Source organism: Monodon monoceros, unplaced genomic scaffold (assembly GCF_005190385.1).
Source record: "Monodon monoceros isolate NGI ecotype Baffin Bay Population unplaced genomic scaffold, NGI_Narwhal_1 Super_Scaffold_21, whole genome shotgun sequence".
In the NCBI taxonomy this organism is placed as follows: Eukaryota; Metazoa; Chordata; class Mammalia; order Artiodactyla; family Monodontidae; genus Monodon; species Monodon monoceros.
In genome coordinates this window covers 164107945-164129453 of record NW_021703778.1, presented here as the reverse complement: position 1 = coordinate 164129453, position 21509 = coordinate 164107945, and the positions used below count along the sequence as shown (strand labels likewise).

Sequence of the window (21509 nt, the reverse complement as noted above, 5' to 3'; positions counted from 1 at the left end):
CAGGCAAGGATCATCACTGGATGCTAAAACTAATGGGTAAAAGCTTGGTGGGAAACTGGGTATTCCGAGTGTTGAAGTGTCAGCTTCAGATTGTGACGCAGATCACAAGAGAGAAAACACAATTTTGCAGTAGACTAACAGAGCTGTCCCCATCTGCACAACCACTCCTAGCTCACTTACAGAGGGACAGCCGTCCAGACACAATGCAACATAAAATACACAGCAGCATTTATGAAGTATTCTTGCCAAAAACGTTTAACCTAAGACTCGGCAAGCCCTTATCAAACCTCCAGTTTAGAAGAAATATGGAGAAGAGATAAACAAGTTAATCCGTGAAGACATTCTACAGAACAACTGACTAAGTCTCTTCCTCAATTCAATGTCATGAAAAAGTGGGGAAGGGCGAAGAGGGAATCTGTTCTGGATTAAAAGATAACTAAGAGATGTAACCACCTAAGGCAATGTATAGATCTTACTTGGATCCTATATGGAATAAAACAACTGTCACACATATTTGGGGCATAACTGGTAAATTTTAATATGAACTTTAAATGATATTAAAGATAATTGTTCATTTTGTCAAATGTAATAATTGTATCATGGTTATATAGGGCAATGTCCTTTTTTAGAGATGAGTACTGAAATGTTTAGAAATAAAAATACAATGATATCTATAATTTATATTTTTCAGCACGATGAAATAGAAAATATGTCAGAATGTTAACAACTGTTAAACCTAGGTGATGGGTGTGTGAGGGTTCATTATAGTATTTTCTCTGCCTTTCTGCGTTTTAAATTTTTTTCATAACTAAAGTAGGAAAAAATGTTAGTTTCTGTCATTCCTCTACTCAAAACCTTCCAAAGCCTTCCCCTGTATCACAGAATACAATCTACGCTCTACATCACGGCCTTCAAGCACCTGCGTGTTGTGGGCCCAGCGACCTCTCCAGCCTCATCTCTCGCTAACGACCGCCACACGGGCTTCCTTGCTGCTCCTCACACAACCAAGCACACGCCATATCACACCTTTGCATCCACTCTTCCCTTTGCGGGGACCACCTGTCCTTCAGACCTCCACATGGTCACTCCCTTACTTGGTCCAAGCCTCTGCACAAAGCATATTTGATCAGAAAGGGCTTTTTCCTGACCACTATTATTCACAATACCATCCTACGACCCTCCATCACTTTCTTCCCCTCTACCCTGCTTTTTAATTCCTCCTTGTACTTTTCATCCCTGGTGTACGATGTATGTATTATATGTGTTTGTTTTCTGTCTCTAATAGAATTTAAAGTTCTATGAGAACAGGTCCTTTGTCTTTTCATTCACTACTGTGCTCCTAGCATCTAGAATAGTACTCAGCACATAGTAAGTGCTCAATAAATTTTGTTAAATGAATGAATATTACGACCATTAGATACGGAACGAAAAATATAATCTTTTCTCCAGGGAATATTGAAACAGAATATAAGTGTCTTTTTTGATCATGGAAAATGTGCTATAGTGAATCACGTATTTCTTTTTAAGTGTGGAATTACCTCCTTGTAAAAGAAAACATAAAGCAGATCCCTCAGGCTTGAAAGTATTTTGTTCACACTATGTTATAAATCATTTCTCTTTCCTGATAAGGGAAAGTACAAATATGGAATAATTATGTATTCTTAGCTTTCTAAACACAAAGACACCTACTAAGTAATCAGGTTGAGACAATTAAGATCAAGACAATTAAGATCAAGACCACCTGTTAATATATTTATTTTATTTTACTATTTATCACTTCCCACATGACCACCATGTAAGAATGCAAGGTCCTTTAGAGCAGGATTCTGTCTGTCTTATTCACTCCTGTATCCCCAGCTCTTAGAACAGTGTCTGACACAGCAGAGACTCAAATAACTAACTGCTGGATACAGTAATTAATAAATTCTGCTTGATTTCATGTGGAATTTTCTATGTGGTACATTCATGCATTATCCTCTGAGAAGGAACTTATTTTTGTCAATATCAATTTTTAAGATTATTACATCTATAAAATAACCTTCCACCCCTAGACTTTGCTTTGATACATGAAACAAACTTCATGTAGAGGTGTTAGGTCATAAGATATACGCCTTTTTTCTTTTTTTTTAAGTTAAGTTGTAAATGACACCAATAATGTCATTGTTTTCCTCTTTGAAGCTAAACCTGATTTGGGGTTTTTGAGATGGCTACTAGATTTTGTTATCTCACTTTTTTTGAGAACAATAAGAATTCAAAGTACTTTTTTAATAGTTTCTAAAACATATACATTATGTAGAACTTTTTTGTACTTCAAAAAATGGTAGTAGGATGTCATATTCAATGTATAGTGAACTGAGGGTTAAACAATCCTCTCTGGAAATTTTAAGGAAAAAGGTAGACAACTTACTCTATGGGGAAATTTGAATACAAGTCTTTCTTTTTCCCCCTACTTTGACTCTAATTTTGAGGTTATCCATAGTAGGGCATCCATGTTTTTTGTATACATTTTACTTGTAACAAGTCACTGTTCAGGTACTATAAAAGAAAAAGAACCCAAACTAGTATTAAGGGGCTTAAGGGATACCCTTAAGGCAACAGGGCACAGCTGAAGCCATGAGACATGAAAGGTGTACATGAGAGCAAAAGGCACTTTGCAGTTGAGATCACTGACTCCTGCCAACCTCTGCCTTGAGAAGAACGGTATCAAGCTTGCAGTGCATGTGTTTACACTCTCCCTGTGCATCCCTCTCTCCAGCTAGGCAGAAGCTGATGAAAAGGAGAACCGGTGGGGAAGCAAAGGTAACACCCCTCCAGGCAGAAGGGCATGAACTGAGTTTGTCGTTCTATTTCAAGAATGTGGATAATTTGGTTAATTCCAAAATAGGGGCAAGTTCAAGAGAAAATCAGATAACAGGTATTGGGCTCACATTTGTCATCACGATTGTGAACATTCTTTGCAAGAAACGATAATAAATCTGATCACTTGATATGATGTGCGGCAGACAGGCGTATTTCTGGAGCAGCTTCTCGTGAGTTCTCCACTTTAAAGAGGCTGCAGCTCGCTGCTCAGCAGCTGTGAGAGCTGGAATCAAGTCAGGGAGAGATGATAACTAAAGAAGAAAACACATCAAGAGAATCAAAGATAATTAAAGAAATCAGTTTCAGCACTCAGCCAAATTATTCAGTCTTACAATACACTGGGGAGAGGGAACTCTTAACCTTTTCGGAAATTAGGAGGCATCTTAGCTGTCACAGGGAAGTAAATATTTAGTAAAATCAAATACTTAAAAAAAAATCTAAAAATAAAATTTATGATTACTGCAGACAAAATTTTGAAAGAGACTGGGATTCACAACCCTTCTAAACTAAAATGTATTCTATTTCACTGTCAGCAAACTTTGACCTTCTAAATTCCTACCCTTCTGTCCTCAACAGTTGCTATTCTTTGCAGTAATAATAAATGCTAATAAGAACTGAAAATATGAATGTAAACTCCAAGGACAATAAATAAGGATTGTGGTAATGTAAGAATGGTAGAGGACAAATGTAAAATAGATAGCTAGTAGGAAGAGCTGCATCTCACGGGGAGATCAGCTCCGTGCTTTGTGACCACCTAGAGGGGTGGGATAGGGAGGGTGGGAGGGAGACGCAAGAGGGAGGAGATATGGGGATATATGTATATGTATAGCTGATTCACTTTGTTAAATAGCAGAAACTAACACACTACTGTAAAGCAATTATACTCCAATAAAGATGTTTAAAAAAAAAAAAGGGAATGGTAGAGGAAATTCAAGCTGTTCAAACTCTAGCAGACATTTACTGAGCACCTACTATGTGGCAAGCACTCTTTTAACTGTTTTTCATACACTCTTCTGTTGATTCCTCACAACAACTCTGCAGAGTAAGGTAGGCCATATAATGTCCAGAAACTTTTTTGATACATGGGATTTACCTTATTTTCTTGAACACTGCTTTCTCCACCAGTAGACATAAGTTCCAGGATTTCTGGAAGATGATCTATGAGAGCATCTAGTACCTTTTAACAGAGATATTGATTACTCTTCTTGTGATGGCTGTTTTTCTAATCTTAGATTAATTAACATGCCGATTTCTACACAGAAATAGTATGAGTTACCAAACAGCATTTTGGGAGTTTCTATTTTCTTGCTCTGTCATCTTCTTGCTGCAAAGTCTTAGAAACAAAATTAGCTACCTTGATCAAACTACCTTTGAAAAGAGATTAGTATGTCTGCCTCTTGATAATATTCAAATCGTCTAGATCTGAGACAGCCTGACAACATGCTCAAAACTGCCTCCCAACTTTTGAAAAGCAGTTTAAGTCAGACGACACCTTCAGTGATGTCTAATGTTGAGGAGTTGAGATTTGGCAAGCTAGCAGTCATTTGGGTGAATAGGATATAGTAGATAAAGCATCAAAATAAAGTATTCCAAAGTCTCCACAAGTATACTCCCCAAACAATGCTAAGAGAAATAAAAAGATATAAAATGTGATATAACATATGATCACAAGTATGTAAAATTTTAAAAACTTTATATAGAAAAAATAGAAAATGAAAAAATATAAGACAAGAGAAACAGTGATCAGAACTAAAAGTATTCTTTTGTCTGTCTACTTTTTGGCCTTTCCAAAATTTTCCGTAACAAATATACATGTATATTTTAAAACCTACTATTTTTAAAAGATATTCCCAATTTCTAGTCTATGATACAGTGGCATATCGACTTGAAGCTTCTGGAGCTAGTCAGCTATTAGAATTCATGCAATTCCCAAGAAGCAGGAAAATAAAAGAAAAAAGGCATTGATATATTCAAACTTAATATAACAGAAGTAAAAAGCAAAGAGTAAGAAGATATTACCTCCAATGATTCATCTTGTAATAATGTTATTAGTTCTTTATGTATTAAATACACTCCAGAATTTAGAAGTTTAGAAACCTAGAATGGAGCAATAAAGTCTCTCAGATTTGAGACTACTAGACATATAAAGGTTATAAAAACAATTTTTAAAAAAGTAATCCCTGTTAGATTTTCTTCTAAAATGAGACTTGTTTACAACACAACTATAAAATTAGACTTCTAGAAAAATTACTTGCAAATGTAAGCTTTTCAGTCTGCTTCCTAACACGCTGGAGTGTGTGAACATATGAGGGTCGGGAGTGTAGAGGAATGGATTTATCAGTCGTAACTTCCCTCTCACAAGCACTAATAAGCCCATGGATGCCTGTAGTTCACATTTTAAAGTCTTAGAGCAGCCAACAGGGTCTTTCAAGGGAGCCCAGCCATGGGAGCATTCATCTCCGTTCAGAGCTCCCAGAGGGGACAAATTCTACTGAAGGCCAGTAGCCACATAGGGATAGAGAAAACTCCTAAGCAAGCAAAACTTCGAAGACTTTTCCCATCAAAGACTTCAATCAGCAAGAGAGGAGTTGGGAGTTGGGAGAATCTAGACTAAACCAACTCCTTTGTGAACTGTTTTTTTTTTTTTCTGTAGACAAGCAACAGTAAAAATCTGCAATGGTAGATTCACCAGTTTCTACTTCACCTTTAAGTTTTGGGGTTATTTTTTTCCACATACTGGGTTTCTGAGTAAGGTTTTACTTGAAAAAGGGTTCCTAGACAAAGAAGGTGTTTTAAAAGTCTTTGCTCTACAGGGTTGTTTTTGAAAGTATTTTCAAAATATTATTTTTCTGAAAAACAAGAATAAACTCAGAACATACTAAAGTAATTATCAGAATCCAACAATAATACTGTTAAGGAAATTTAAATCCACCAGTGGAATTTCATTATTTAAAAGGACAAACCTAGACTAACCACTCATTTATGAAGTATCATCTTAACCTACCTACATGGTATGATTGTAAGAATACAGAAATTAGCCACCCAGCAAATAGCTAGATCAATGATTTCCAAACTCACTTCTACTGGTGAAATATTTTTGTGTACATATTTCAATTTTTTTTTCTATGGTGCTAACACATTATGTCCACTTATAGTGGACATAAATAAAATGAAATATTAAAGGTATGAGATAAAAATAAACATAAATAGAAACTCTCGTATTGCATAAATATTGCTTTCTCAGACTCTAATCTCATGCAATCATCTCTGGAGACCACCAATCTAGACAAATACAAGCGTGCATGGTAATCATGCCTAAATACCCACTTAATACATATTACAGACAAGTAGTTCACTCAGCCAGCCAGTGCCCTCTGCCCTCTCTCCTCCTCCAAAAGCATATTCCTATATGCATATTTACAAAGATGACTTAATTGTTCAACACTGAATTATTTTAATTAATTACACCATTTAAAGGGAATATTTTCTGGACTTTGCAGAATGAACATTCATTTCATTCACACCAGAAAAAAAATGTTATTCAAAAGAAGCAAAGCCTATCATTCAATAGCCAAGAGTCTTAAGTAACATTTCTAATGCTGCTATGGATATCCTGCACACTTTCAGCTAATCTGACAATGCTCTGAACACAGTGCAAGGAAGGGGATGAAATATTCTCACTGAGAATAAGAATATTTATTATACCTCTCATTAAAGAAGGGAATATTTTATTAACCCACACAGATATTTTTATGTGACAGTCCTAAAGTTGGCAAGTTATAGGTTATACATGTTTACTGCAATTATAGCAACATGTACTTACTGCAATCACTCGAGAAACATGCCCTAAATTTCAATCTCAAGGGTTAAGAAGTTAATTATATTCATCATAAAGTTTAAATTCACTTTTGCTCTTACAATATGGAGAGTTGTTGTAACAGCTGAATCTAAAAGCTGTGCTCACGAAACATGATCCATTTGCAGTCAAAACCATAAATTTAAATAATCTATCTCTCAATTTTCCATTTGTACTCAAGTTCTTAAGTTTAGGTGTAAAGCTAAATATAAACATTATAAAGCATATAAAAACTGATTTTACTTCCAGATCTGTAACAGCCACATCCATACCACAATGTCTGGCTTAAAGTAAGGATTTACTAGAGATATACTGAACGAATGGATTAATACCTGTTAAACGAATATAACGTATTTATGTAAATGAATTCTGTGTAACATTCTAAAGAGAATTACGGGAATTTTTCAATATTTAGGACTAGAATATGAGAGCGATATGGAGCCTGTATCTTTTAATAAATCTGTAAACAGATGTGTACAAAATATCAAAAAATCATATACTACATGTAGGTAGAATTAACAACAAATGTAAAGTGGTATCACTTTTTCAGACTTACTTCATAAAAGCAAATAGCAATAGTGTATCTGACTGGTACTTCAGGGTCATGACAAAGGCAGAAGAATGTAGAATAGAGATCCATGTGGAAATTTTTAGGATCAACAAAAACAATCATGGCCTGGTGGAGGTGGGAGGGAGAAGATGAGTGGGAAGGAGAGAAAAACATGCATCAACACCTCTTATTATAATCATGTCACTTAAAACTGAATCATGTCCTCTGAATCATAATTTAGTTATAAACCATATTTGGAAGATCCAAATGCATGCATATAATTCTAATATATATACTTACACAGAGATCAATATAAATTAACCAATATACACCAGACATAATGTGAGGTAGCAAGTGTCAATTATGGCATTACTTTTCAATGCAATCTATTCACATGTTTTTAAGTTAAAATTAAAACGTTTAGCCAATACAAATGTATAATTTATTACCGGAAAGTTATAAGCACAGTTCTTCCGTACTGAAATATATTTCTTCTCCTGCTCTAAGATTTGGGGTGGAATCTGGTTTTCATTGTGTCCATTTTCCTGTTGCAAACCCAATGTACAAAGTTTCTTATAAAACTCCAAAAATCTCAAGTGTTGATCTGGAGTAAATATTCCTAAAACAAATGCAAAACCTTTGCTCAACATTTTAATTGAAAACAATAATTAAAAAGGGAAAAGCAAAGTGCAATAAAAATAACTGGAACCAAATATTTAAATAAATGGTTGGAAATCATAAATAAAAGCAACAATGAAAAAAGAATAACTATTGTGAAGAAATCTAATGGTTCTTCACCTTATGTTAATTTTAATAATATTTTCATTTTAATTTCGATAGTATAAAACTATGCAACACAGGAATTACACCTGCATTAATTTCTGCATGTACCATTGTATGTACCACTAACGAGTCACTACAATAATAATATGGCAGCCATTATTGCTATTTACTTATGGTAAATATTCTAAAGTTGCCTACAGAAAAGACATGCACATATGTCTGCAGAGAAGGAGCTTAAAAATGGAATCTGAGAGAATTCCCTGGCGGTCCAGTGGTTAAGACTTGGCACTTGCACTGCTGTGGGCCCAGGTTCAATCCCTGATCAGGAAACTAAGATCCCAGAAGCGGTAAGGCGCAGCCAAAAAAAAAACAACAAAGGAATCTGAAAGACGGTGAAGTAAACTCAAAATAATTTTGATCAATGGAATGGACTGGTTCCACATTCACATACCGTCTTAGGAAGCTAGTAATTCAATATATATTGCAATAATTTTTTTCAACAGTCTATTAAAAGTCCACAATCTGCACAAAAATATGTTTTCTATGCTAGATTGTTATAATTTAATTAATGCTTACATTATTTTAGTAAGCTAAGAACTGAGTAATATGTTCAGAATGCCAAGAGTTACAGGTATTATTCTGCATTGTAAACTGAACTGCTTGTGTGATATATTAATTATTCTACAAAAAGTTAATAAGAGTATACTTACTATGCACAATAGTTAATATACCTGAGCTTCTATTATCATATACCAACTAATACATAAAGATAAAATATTCAGAAATTTAAAAGGCTATGCCTACTTCACTCTGCCATTGTTTTCTTTTTTTTTTTAATAGTTTATTTTATTTATTTATTTATTTTTGGCTGCATTGGGTCTTCATTGCTGTGCGCGGGCTTTCTCTAGCAGCGGTGAGCGGGGGCTACTCTTCACTGTGCTGCACAGGCTTCTCATTGCAGTGTCTTCTCTTGTTGCGAAGCAGGGACTCTAGGTGTGTGGGCTTCAGTAGCTGTGGCACACGGGCTCAGCAGCTGTGGCTCGCGGGCTCTAGAGCACAGATTCAGTAGTTGTGGCGCATGGGCTTAGTTGCTCCGTGGCATGTGAGATCTTCCCGGACCAGGGCTCGAACCTGTGTCGCCTGCGTTAGTAGGCAGATTCCTAACCACTGCGTCACCAGGGAAGCCCCTGCGATTGTTCTTTCATATAGGTTCTACGAGTGAAAAAGTCATTTCTAACTGTGTTCTAAATTATGCTATCAAAATTCTAAGATCTCTTAAGATTTTACACACTTAAAGGGTAGGCTTTACAACTGAAGAGCTAAAGTTTAGTGGCTAAGGTAAAAGAAAAGGGAAAAATTATCTATAATCTTGACATTCTTAGGACATAGCATACCATACAGTCCATGGCATAGTTTTCCTAAATGGAAAGATAAGGAAATAAGAATTGATTCATCTGCTTTGAAAGATTTTTCACAAAACGATTTCACTAAGGGAAGTATAGTTTGACTTCTGTCATCTGAAAAACAAGAATAAAACATAGTTTAGATCCAGTTGCCCACACTGCACATGTAGAAATTAATGCATATACCCAAATTCCAGAAAGAAAAATTACTATGTTAGTCTCAGAGTAACAGAAAATATCTGAAAACAATGATGATGGAGGGATGACATAAAGAATAGGTGAGAGATAAGTGGGAAACATCAAAAACTTTTATGCCAGGCTAAGGGGTTTGGACTTGACACCACAGGCCATAGGGAATAAACTATAGAGTGACTACAAATTAAAAAGCTAAGATGATTGAGGTTTTGAGTCTGAATAACTACAAGAATGCTAATACTACTAGTATAAATAGATGAGTAGCAGGAATTCTCTTCTGCATACATCTCACACCATGCTGCATTTTGTCATTGCATTTTTGATTGAAAGTAAGTTAGCTTATATTACATTCTGTATAATTAATTTCTTCGCTCTTCCTTCCTATACAACTCTTTTTTAAAAAGTGAATTCATTCTTTGAGTATGCCTGCTTAGGTCATAAGTTTCTGATATTAACAATATTTAAGTTTTGATTCCAAATGCTCCCTGAATTTCCCACAGTTCTCTTAAACTTTCAGAAATAAATCACTACTTTATTAAGGGTCTGACAATACTAAGTAAAACCCTGTAACAGGTTTATCGGTATTATTATTATTACTGTTATTATTATCAACACATTTCAGTACCATACCTACTGTTTTTACTAAATAACATTCATTCGACATTTATTGAATTTCTCAGACAACAAGCATTAACAGAAGTAGAAAGATGAATAAAAAGTTCTCTGAACTTGAGAAACTCAGACCAGCAAAGAAGTCAAACACAAAAAATATCATAAGACAATGTGATCACTATTTTAATAGTTAGTATAAGGCAGGAGTCTGCAAACTATTTTTGCAAATATTCTAGGCTTTGTAGTTTATCTGTCCCAAGTATTCAACTCTGTCACTTTGGCACAAAACAGCTACAGACAATACATAAACAAATGGGAGTGGCTGTGTTCCAATAAGCTCTATTTACAAAAACTGGTGGCAGCAGGATTTGTCCTAGAGGCCATAGTTTGCCAACCCCTGGTATAAAGGGATTTAGAAGATGTCAGAGAAGACACTGTTTTGAACTGGGCACTGAAAAGAAACAGCTGGCTAGGAGAAAAATAGAGGGAAGGGTGAAAAAAGAGAACATGAAAAGGCTAGAGCTTGAAAGAGTTTGGTATGCCAAGATAACGGCAAATGCGGCTGGAGCACCAGATGCCAGAGGAGTGGGAAAGAACGGGAAGAAATAAAGCCATGAACACAGGTTAGGACAGATCTGTGATAACCAAGTGAGGGGCAGGAAAAGCCCCAGATCAGAGATGACGCCCATGTTTCTAGTTTGGATGCCTAAGGGTGCCCCATTATTAGGACAAAGAGATTCATTTGTTCACTTAACAGATACTGCTGTTGCTACTCCTCTGGTTCATCCAATGGCCTAAATTATTATTCTATAACATCCATACATCATAACTGTCCACATTGCAATCATCTTTAAGAGGGTCTCCTAGTTCAGTTAAAATATTATTAATCCAAAGTAATCCTACAGGGGCTTCCCTGGTGGCACAGTGATTAAGAGTCCGCCTCCCAACGCAGGGGACACAGGTTTGAGCCTTGGTCCGGGAAGATCCCACATGCTGCAGAGCAACTAAGCCCATGCGCCACACTACTGAGCCTGTGCTCTAGAGCCCGTGAGCCACAACTACTAAGCCCGTGCGCCACAACTACTGAGCCCGTGCTCCACAACAAGAGAAGCCACCGTAATGAGAAGCCCGCGCACCGCAGCAAAGAGTAGCCCCCCTGCTCTCTGCAACTAGAGAAAGCCCACACACAGCAATGGAGACCCAATGCAGCCAAAAGTAAAATAAATAAAATAAATAAATTTAAAAACAAAAACAAAGGAATCCTACAATTACACAATAGTGTTTTGCACCTGAGTACTTGACATTTGCCCTTCCAAATTTCACCCTGACAAAATAGTTAATTTGCACTGAACTAATGTCTAACATTGGTTAAGAATCTAGTCACACACTCAGTAGAGCAACTAATTTAATTGTCTTTGTGATTTTATTTGCACAACACTAAGAAACACCTCTTTACCCATTCCCACCCAAATATCCCGTCCCAGATTTCTCTTCCTGTGGCCATGAAATTTCCAGCATTAAAATATTAAGTAGAGGAAGCTAATTTAGATATTGCTTTAGTCAAGATCTGTCTTAGGGTCAATTAGTTGAGCAAGTTAAAAACTAATCACCAACCCAAATTCTTAGCCCGACATACTAGTCAGTTAAATGTTGATGAAAGGAAAGGGAAGGGTAGGAAATACTCAACAACACCGGGTGCCAGGAGGGGAAAAGTGGCAGCAGAGAAGGCACCAAAAGAGAAAGGACCATAAGAGAGAGAGAAGAAGGGAAGTCTAACATTTATCGTGAAAGTTAACATAAGAAACTCCATCCTGCAGCTACCTTTACTCCTTACTAGTGATACAAAACATAGAAAAACAATGCTTTCAGAAGCAAAGATGTGTCCACATGAAGATTTACCTGTATCAAATGTGTCGAGCAGATTAACCAAAGTTTCAAAAGCTGCAAGCCGCACACTGCTGCCTTCATCCCTAGAAAGTTCTATTAATTCAGGGAGCACCACACTTTTTGTAAGTTCTGTCCTGCACAATAAGCAATAGAAGAAAATAAATCAAACCAATACGTTTTCATCAAGAACTTACGAAGACCAAGTCACTGAGCTAAGTGTTACAGAAAATAGGAAAAATCGTAAAGACGTGGCTCCTGCTGTTTGGAAGCTTGCAGTCTTGCTGGGAAAGCATGATAGTATGAATACAAGAAACATAGACACAGCAATTGCATATTTACTTAGGCAACTTATGGTAGTTGCTCAATATACTCATTAAGTGAATGTATTCTTCTGACAACTAACATGGTTGAACAACAAGACTGAATAAATGTTTATTGGCCACTTGTACTTCTTCTTTATGAAGTATATGTTCATTTTCTTTGCCCATTTGCCATATTATAAAAGTTGAGGGGAAATAAGGCATTATGGGGGACTTACATGTATGATACAAATATTTTCCCTTTTTCATTAGTTCCTCTTAGCAAACTGGATTATAGGTAATTTTTTTCAGGAAGTGGGTGTAGATTGCATATTGCCTAAACTAATATATCTATAAGAATATCTTTCTCTTCCCTCACGTGTAAATTCTGCCCCAGCCAGACGTATATGGAATAGAAGTCTAAGGATCTAAGGATCTAAAGATCCTGATATCTGTACAAGTCCAGTTTTATCAGTCTAGACGCTAGTAACTACAACCTAACCCTTTCATGATGTCAAAAGGGGGTAAAATACAGGGTCAGGAATAACAAGATGAACGAAATAAGCAAGCTTGCCCAGAGAGCCATCCAGGAATTCTGGGGTCTGGCTGTGTGATACAAATCTACCCCGTTGCTGGCTATGATTTGGAGTCATCTGATGGTAGCTGTCTGCTTCAGCATAAATACTGACGATGATTCTGAGTTCTACGGTCAGCCAGGGCAGCAAAATCAATTCGAGGAACCCTCTCCTTTGTGCCTTCTCCACTGACCTGTTCTAAGGAGAGTGGGTCTGAAGAAACACTGGGGACCTACGCATCTCCAGCTCTCTTTTCACAAGACAAGTTGCCTCTAGAGTTCTGGCTTGGCCCTTCCCTACATGCTCCCCCTTCATCAACAGACTTCCAATCTGACAAAAGACAAAAATAAGGGCAGAGGACAAGAACCAACCATCAATCCCACTATATCTGAATTTTACAATCTGCGTCGGACAAAGGCCATCATGGGTCTGCTTTTTGTCACTATATGTTAGTTCGTATTTGACATACTGTATATATCCTTTTGTGTCTGATTTATTTCTCTTAACATACTGATTTTGAGATTCATCCATGATATAATATCACATGTATCAGTACTTCATTCCTTTTTATTGCTGAATAGTATTCCATTGTACGGACATGTCATATTTTATTTTTCCATTCTCCTGTGGATAGACATTTGGATTGTTCCGGTTTTAGGTAAAACAAATAAAGCTGCTATAAACTTGTGTATATAAAACAATTCTTGTTGTTGACGTATATTTTCACTTCTCTTGGGTAAACACTTTATAGTACAATAGCTGGGTCATATGGAAGACATACGTTTAACTGTTAAGTAAATGCCAATCAGTTTTCCAAAGTGGGTTCCACCATTTTACACTTCCACCAGCAGTGTATTAGAGTTCCAGCTGTTCCAAATCCTCATCAATATTTGATTCTGACAGGCTTTTTACACTACACATTCTAGTTAGTGCATAGTAGTGGTAGTATCTCGCTGTGGTTTTAATTTGCATTCCATTTATGACTAATGATGTTGAATACATTTTCATGTGCTTTTTCGTCATATGTTCTATCTTCCTTTATGACATATCTGTTCAAACATACTAATCATTTCTTAACTGGATTGTTTGTAAGAGTTCTGTACAGGGTTTCCCTGGTGGCGCAGTGGTTGAGAGTCCACCTGCCGATGTAGGGGACACGGGTTCATGCCCCGGTCCGGGAAGATCCCACATGCCATGGAGCGGCTGGGCCCGTGAGCATGGCCGCTGGGCCTGCGCGTCTGGAGCCTGTGCTCTGCAACGGGAGAGGCCACAACAGTGAGAGGCCTGCGTACCGCAAAAAAAAAAAAAAAAAAAGAGTTCTGTATCATCGAGTCATAAGAGTTCTTTATATATTCTGGATATAAGCTTGATATATGTATTGTGAGTATCAGCAGTTTCCCATTCTGGACTTAATTCGTTTTAAAGAGTAAACAGATTTTTTTAATATAAAGTCTAATTATCACATTTTTCTTTCATAGTTCATGACTTTTATCTAAACAATCCTTGCCTACCCCAAAGCCGCAGAGATTTTCTCCTATACTTTCTTCAAGAAGTTTATAGGGTTTTTAAAAAATTTATTAATTAATTTATTTTTGTCTGTGTTGGGTCTTCGTTGCTGCACTCGGGCTTTCTTTAGTCGCAGCGAGCGGGGGCTACTCTTCGTTGCAGTGTGCAGGCTTCTCATTGTGGTGGCTTCTCTTTGTTATGGAGCACGGGCTCTAGGCGTGCAGGCTTCAGTAGTTTGGGCACGCAGGCTCAGTAGTTGTGGCTCGGGGGCTCTAGGACGCAGGCTCAGTAGTTGTGGCGCACGGGCTTAGTTGCTCCACAGCATGTGGCATCTTCCCAGACCAGGGCTCGAACCCGTGTCCCCTGCATTGGCAGGTGGATTCTTAACCACTGTGCCACCAGGGAAGTCCCAAGTTTATAGTTTTATATTTAGGTTTATTATAGATTTCAAGTTAGTTGTTGTGTATGGTGAGAGGTGAGAATCGATGTTCAAATTTTTTCTCTTATGAATATCCAGTTATCCCAGTATCATGTTTTGAAAAGATTTTCCTTTCCTCATTAAATTGCTTTGACACTCTATTGAAAAATCAATCCACCATAATCTGTTTCTGGATTCTCTCTTCTCTTCCACTGATACATGTCTATCCTTTTACCAAGATTACATTCTATTGATTACTGTAGTTTTATTATGTCTTGAAAACAGGTAATGCACAGTCTTTGTCATTTTTTTTTTTTTAGACTGCTTTGGTTCTTCTAGGTCACTTGCATTTTCATATAAATTTTAGAATCATTTTCTACAAAACAGCACAATTTTGGTCGAGACTGCATTGAATTGCTAGATCAACTTGGGGAGAATTGACATTTTAACAATATTAACAATATTGAGTCTTCCAATTCATGAATATGGTATGTATCGGTTTTTAAAAATTTCTCTCCACATTGTTTTATGGTTTTTCAGTGTATAGAGTTTTCAGTGTAGGTCTTGTACATTTTTGTTAAAATAAATAAGTGGAATTTTAAAATTTCATTTAAAAATTTCATTCAAATTTTTAAATTTAAATTTTCTAACTATCTTTTGCTAGTATACAAAAACACAATTGATTTTTGTATGTTAACCTTGTATCCTGAAACATCCTTAAATCCATTTACTAGTTCTAATAGCTGTTTTGTAAATTACTGAAGATTTTCTATGTAAACAGCGATATCATCTACAAATAGAAAACATTTTACTTCTTCCTTTCAGATCTTTAGACCTTTTAGGTTTTTGTCTTCTTGCCTTATTTCAATGGCTAGAACCTCCAGTACAGATTGAATAAAAGTGATGAAAACTATCCTTGCCAGCTGTTACCATACGGGGACAGCATTCAATATCTACCATTAAGTATGATGTTAGCTATAGGTTTTCCTTTCATACATGCCCTTTATCAGATTAAGGAAGTTTCCTTCATCCCTAGCTTCCTGAGAGTTTTTAATCATGAATGGATGCTGAATTTTGCCACATATTGAAATGGGAGGATTTTCAGGTTATCTTGTTTAGTATATCACCATAATTAGAAGTCTGATCAACTTTTTCAAAAGTATGTTCTTTCTTTCCGATCTTAGTGCTGCATGTTCTTCCCCTCTAACACTGAAGGATCATTTCGTAGATCACAAGTCTGTTTTTCTTTTCTCTTTAGTCATCCCTATACAAGGAGAAATCTATTCAGCACACTTGTTTTCTTATGATGACTGTGTATGACCTCTTCATAATACTATTCACTATTAATCTGGTAGTCTAAGAACTGTCCTCTTTGATCCTAAACTGGTGCACAATCCATAGTGGCTTTCCAGTGTTTTGCAGCTTTTATTTCATACGGATATGCTAGCTTGAGAAGAATCTCTTCATTTTGCTTCCTGATCATCTTACTAATAAATAATTGTGCTCACTTCTGGTTAAACTAAAATGGTCAGTAAATCTTCCCTTGCTAGCCACAGCAAACACAAAATTACAAACCCAATTCTGTTCTGTTCTTGGGCCTCTTCCCAGCACATCTCAATCCCAAATGCCTTAGGAACATTAACTCCCAGTGCAGTAGTATCAAACCAGTGCCAATCTCTGAAGTTTTCTCTTCCTAATTCCTTTCACCTATCTCAGGGCCTCATCTAGCCTTGACTATAAGAAAATTTCTCTTGGTAACTATCAGATCTTAACAGTATTCCTAATTTTCAATGCTAAAAGAAAAAAGCCTGTGTACCTCTCTTTAGTTTTATGTATTTTTCAAAGGGAGAATAAAGAATATGAATCAGGTCTTAGTAATTTTCAGCCAGCATAACACAAAAGTCCTATAATTATGTCTTTAATAATATGTAAGAACTCAAAATTAAATAAATATTATATAACCAAGCATTCTAACTTAACAAGTGCATTCTAACTTAACAAGCTAGGTAGATTCATTCTAGTTTTACCTTTATAAATTAATCCTTAAGCAATAATCATATATTAATTTTCCGAAGACCCATCCACTGTGTCAAAATTTCAGTGACAAAAAAAACCAGAATACAAAAAGACAACAGCATATTCTCCTAATAGGTTCTGATCTTGGTTAAGAGGCACAGATCTGGACAAGACTGAATTAATTATGGTCCACAAGGATCCAGAGTCAGCCTAGCCTTAGAAGACCTAACAGAAGGAAGGGAGTTGGTTCCGAGATCAAGGTTAAGGAACTGACTACTCTGTTGAAGTGTTAATCATCCACACAACACTTCAATCCTACTCAGCAAGGGTGGATGCAGGACAGAGGACACTACTCTACCCTCAACCTGTATGACATTCTAAAGTCTTTCCAAAGCCTTCAATATTGGCCCAGATTTTTTTTTTTAATTAGCAATTTTAATGGCAACAACCTGATTGTCCTTGCTTGTGAAACAAAGAACCAGGAGAAATCACTGCAATTTCTAGTAAAAATGAGAGGTCCCCAAGTTTTTTGTACCAATTTAGGATACTTGAAAAAAAAAAAACTGTTTCCCAAGACGGTTTTTAGATAAAATTCCCTTTAAAATCATACTTATACCTTGACATGAGATTAGTTTGTACAGGTGAAGAGAAGAGACTGCCCTATCCCTCTCCTTCCTGAGCTTCACACACTCAGAAGACAAGGAGACCTACAAAGCAGACACTGGAAGCGCAGAGCCGCACAGGAGACAGACTTCCACTGAGTAATTTCATCTGAAATGACCCAGTAATACAGCTGCCAGCTAAAAGATATGGTACAGCTATAGTCTGAGCATGGTATATTATATTCAAAGCACGGACAATTTTCCCTTCCTGGATCTAGGGGTTTGGAGCGATAAGTAAGTAACTAAGGTAAAAAGGAAAGAAATTAACATTAACCCACCATACTAAACATCTTCACTTTCATCTCTTTTAACATAAACACACCAGAAAGTACTTACTATGATCACTTTTAAAGATCATATAAAGTTTAGCCCTTTAAAAGCATGCTTTCGTGGAATACAGGACAGGATACACATGTCTGACAATCCAGAAATAAGACTGTGACAAAAGGAATTGAAAGTATACTTACCCAATGCCCTGAGCTATATTTTCTAATTGCCGACACATACAAGATCGAACTTCGTACTCTACATCTTGACAGAGTGATTTTACCAAGGGAAGAATTTCTCTTTTAATGCTTGGAGAGAGAGGAAAGAAACATGCAAATGGGTGAGTATTTTAGAATAATTAATATTTTCAAAAAATTATCCTCAAAATCTTAGCTTAATAATAACAAACATACCTTAATAAAGAACTTTATCATTTACAATGTATATTTACATATGTTATTACACTTGGATGTTAACAGCTACTTTTAAATTATGTGTATGACTGAGTCTTTTTAAATAATGGTTAATTTGTAATTGGCAGCTAAAACATCTTAGCTACGATAAAAGGCTATAGGCAAGTGGACTGATTCTAGCAACCCTCAACCAAAATATTCGTCAATTTTATATCTTACTCTTGTGTCATAATTACACAACATTCCATTCTTTCCACTTGGTATTTATCATCTGGGCAGAGTGCAGCATATAAATTGTAAACATTCTCTATAAAACCTCAAAGTAAGATAAATTATTCAAGATAATGAATTCATAGCAATGATGGAAAAAAGCTGATGGAAAAAAGCAGAAATCTATCTCTATGTCAATGTTCACCAATTTTTGAAGTCTGTAAGATACTTTTATTTTATCCTCAAAACTACACAAGGTATGTGACAGAGATGACTAAGATGGCAAATAGAAAAAAAGTTACCCTTATTGATTCTGAAAGGCCATATCAAGAAGAAATGCATCTGAATAAGTAGACTCCCGAGAATTCTATATTCTGTAAATTTAAATCAGCTAAACTGTAAACAGTATGGAATAATACAAATCTAATATAATTATTAATAATATAGTCATTATGCATTTTAAATCAATTTAATAAAGTAGACAAAAAATTATATACAAATACTCACGCAAGGGCATCAAATTTGTTGGTCAATTTTCCTAAAATTTTACAACTAACTAAACGAGACTGGACTGTTTGGGAAAGTTGTGCCTTGGAAACAAGTGGATTCAAAATCTAAAGAGAAAAGATTTAGAGAACAAATTCACAAAATTTTATATATTCTTGACACTAATGTCAGCTATTTTCTTCAAAGACTATTTTAATGTTCTAAACGTTTTTATAGAATCTCAATTACATTTTGAGGTGCATGTTTGCTCATCACCTGGATCTCATTTTATTTGCCTTCTTGGATTATTAAGGTAAAGATGATGATAAATTATGCAATCAAAAACAATTAGGCACCGGGCTTCCCTGGTGGCGCAGTGGTTGAGAGTCCGCCTGCCGATGCAGGGGACGCGGGTTCGTGCCCCGGTCCGGGAAGATCCCACATGCCGCAGAGCGGCTAGGCCCGTGAGCCATGGCCGCTGAGCCTGCGCGTCCGGAGCCTGTGCTCCGCAACGGGAGAGGCCACAACAGTGAGAGGCCCACGTACAGCAAAAAAACAAGCAAGCAAAAAAACAATTAGGCACCAAAAAAATTGAATTAAAGCTTATGGTGAATTCTCTAATGATCTGTTTGTGCATATAGTTGTGAAATATACATTTTTCAAAAGAAAAAAAGCAAGTTAATTATTAGATACCCTGAAATTTGTTTTTGTTCCATATAGATTAATTTTTACATTTGTCCTGAAGCAAGCAAAACATTATAACTTCAAAAAGATTCTATTAAGGTAATTCTGTCATTTGAATACAACAGCCCAACTCTGATACTGTATTATGTATGTCCTGGGCACTCGAACTCAACAGCACGACAGACTGTAAAGAATTATGAAGATCAGACCCTGATTCTGGTCCCAGCTATTTAATTTGTCTAAGTAATCTTGCTATTTCTCATCCCAAGGTTTCTCATCTACTTAAAATGGAGATCAGAATACTAGGTGGTACTACGATCCCCCCAAGTTCTAACTATAACTTTAATCAAAGGGTCAACTTTTTTCCTCTCAACAGAGTAGCCAGAATTACTGAATGCATAATGATAAATATAATTTAAAAGTCAAAGATCTGAAATAAAAGGCATACTTAAAAATCTTAAAAATCACATGTTAAATAATATGCGACATTCTAGAGTAAAAACTGCATGCTACCATGCACCACTAATCAAAAAGTATAAATATGTCAACATTACGTTCAATTTTTTTTTTTTTTTTTTGCGGTACGCCGCCCTCTCACTGTTGTGGCCTCTCCCATTGCGGAGCACAGGTTCCGGATGCGCAGGCTCAGCGGCCATGGCTCACGGCCCCAGCTGCTCCTTGGCATGTGGGATCTTCCCGGACCAGGGCACGAACCCGTGTCCCCTGCATCGGCAGGCGGACTCTCAGCCACTGGGCCACCAGGGAAGCCCTTATGTTCAATATTTAAATATGTGTAATCATCTAGATGTTTGGCATCATGTATACAAACATCCTTATAACTGGGTAGATCTTCCCATTTTCAAGCAAGTGTTTTGGCACTGAGCTAGGGCCATAATCTGTACGAGGGTAAAGAAGGGGCAACGACACTTAATGAAATCCACAGAGGACATTTTATTGACTGATAACTCTTTTTCAACAGGACATATTTGAAAGGAAATTCATACAGAAATAAGGTTCAAAGAATGAAAAATCATTTCTTTAAAGAATAAATTTCCTAATTTTCCTGTTCTCTCATCTGAATTTGCTAAAACTTTTAGAGAAGGGTCTGTTGAACAATATTGAACATTAAAAAGCAAACAACAAATTGGTAACATTATTTGCAACAAATATAACAAAGGATTGGCAACCCTGACAGATAAATAGCACATAAAAACAGTGATCAAAGGATATGATCAGACAATTCCAAGAGAACAGAGGTGAAATATAATAATACATGAGAAAATATTCAACAGCATAATAATCAAAAAATGTCCAATGAAAATGTAATTCCATTTCTGGCCCATCAAATTTAACTGGAATGCTATTGCTGATGAAAGCCCAGGGAAACAGGCATTTTCTCATATTACTTAGTCAAGAACCTTAAGAATATTAATGCCCTCTAACCTAGTAATTCCACTTTTTTGGAAGTTACAGTTAAGGAAATTATCTGAAAAACAGGAAAAGCTCCACAGAGATGTTCATTATTTGCCTTATTTTGATAATAAAACACTGAAAACAGGCTTAAATGTTTAATAAGTAAAATATTTGTAGCTACTACCAAATGAGAAATATGAGAAAATAATAAGGAAAATAAAGCTAAGTGAAAAACAACCATATATAAATTCAATATGATCACTAACACAGCAAATAGCACCATATACAGGGGAAAAAATCTGAAATGAAAATACATCAGAATGTTAGAAGTAGCTAAGTACAGAACCATGATTTTTCTTCCTTCTATATTTTGTACTACCCAAATTTTCTGTAATGAATATGTGCTGCTTTCAGA

At 36.2% G+C, this 21509-nt stretch overlaps 1 protein-coding gene across 1 annotated transcript in view; it reads right to left on the bottom strand.

Moving 5' to 3' along the window:
* Window positions 1–21509, bottom strand: part of PPP4R4 (protein phosphatase 4 regulatory subunit 4) — a 121005-nt gene that overhangs the window by 30892 nt on the left and 68604 nt on the right. Inside the window, exons 6-14 of the mRNA XM_029239695.1 lie at window positions 19019–19125; window positions 18089–18196; window positions 12158–12279; window positions 9443–9565; window positions 7715–7884; window positions 7272–7391; window positions 4879–4956; window positions 3953–4036; window positions 2928–3110 (exon numbers count right to left, since the gene is read on the bottom strand). Of these exons, the coding sequence (XP_029095528.1) occupies window positions 2928–3110; window positions 3953–4036; window positions 4879–4956; window positions 7272–7391; window positions 7715–7884; window positions 9443–9565; window positions 12158–12279; window positions 18089–18196; window positions 19019–19125 (1095 nt within the window). The remainder of the gene's footprint in view (window positions 1–2927; window positions 3111–3952; window positions 4037–4878; window positions 4957–7271; window positions 7392–7714; window positions 7885–9442; window positions 9566–12157; window positions 12280–18088; window positions 18197–19018; window positions 19126–21509) is intronic.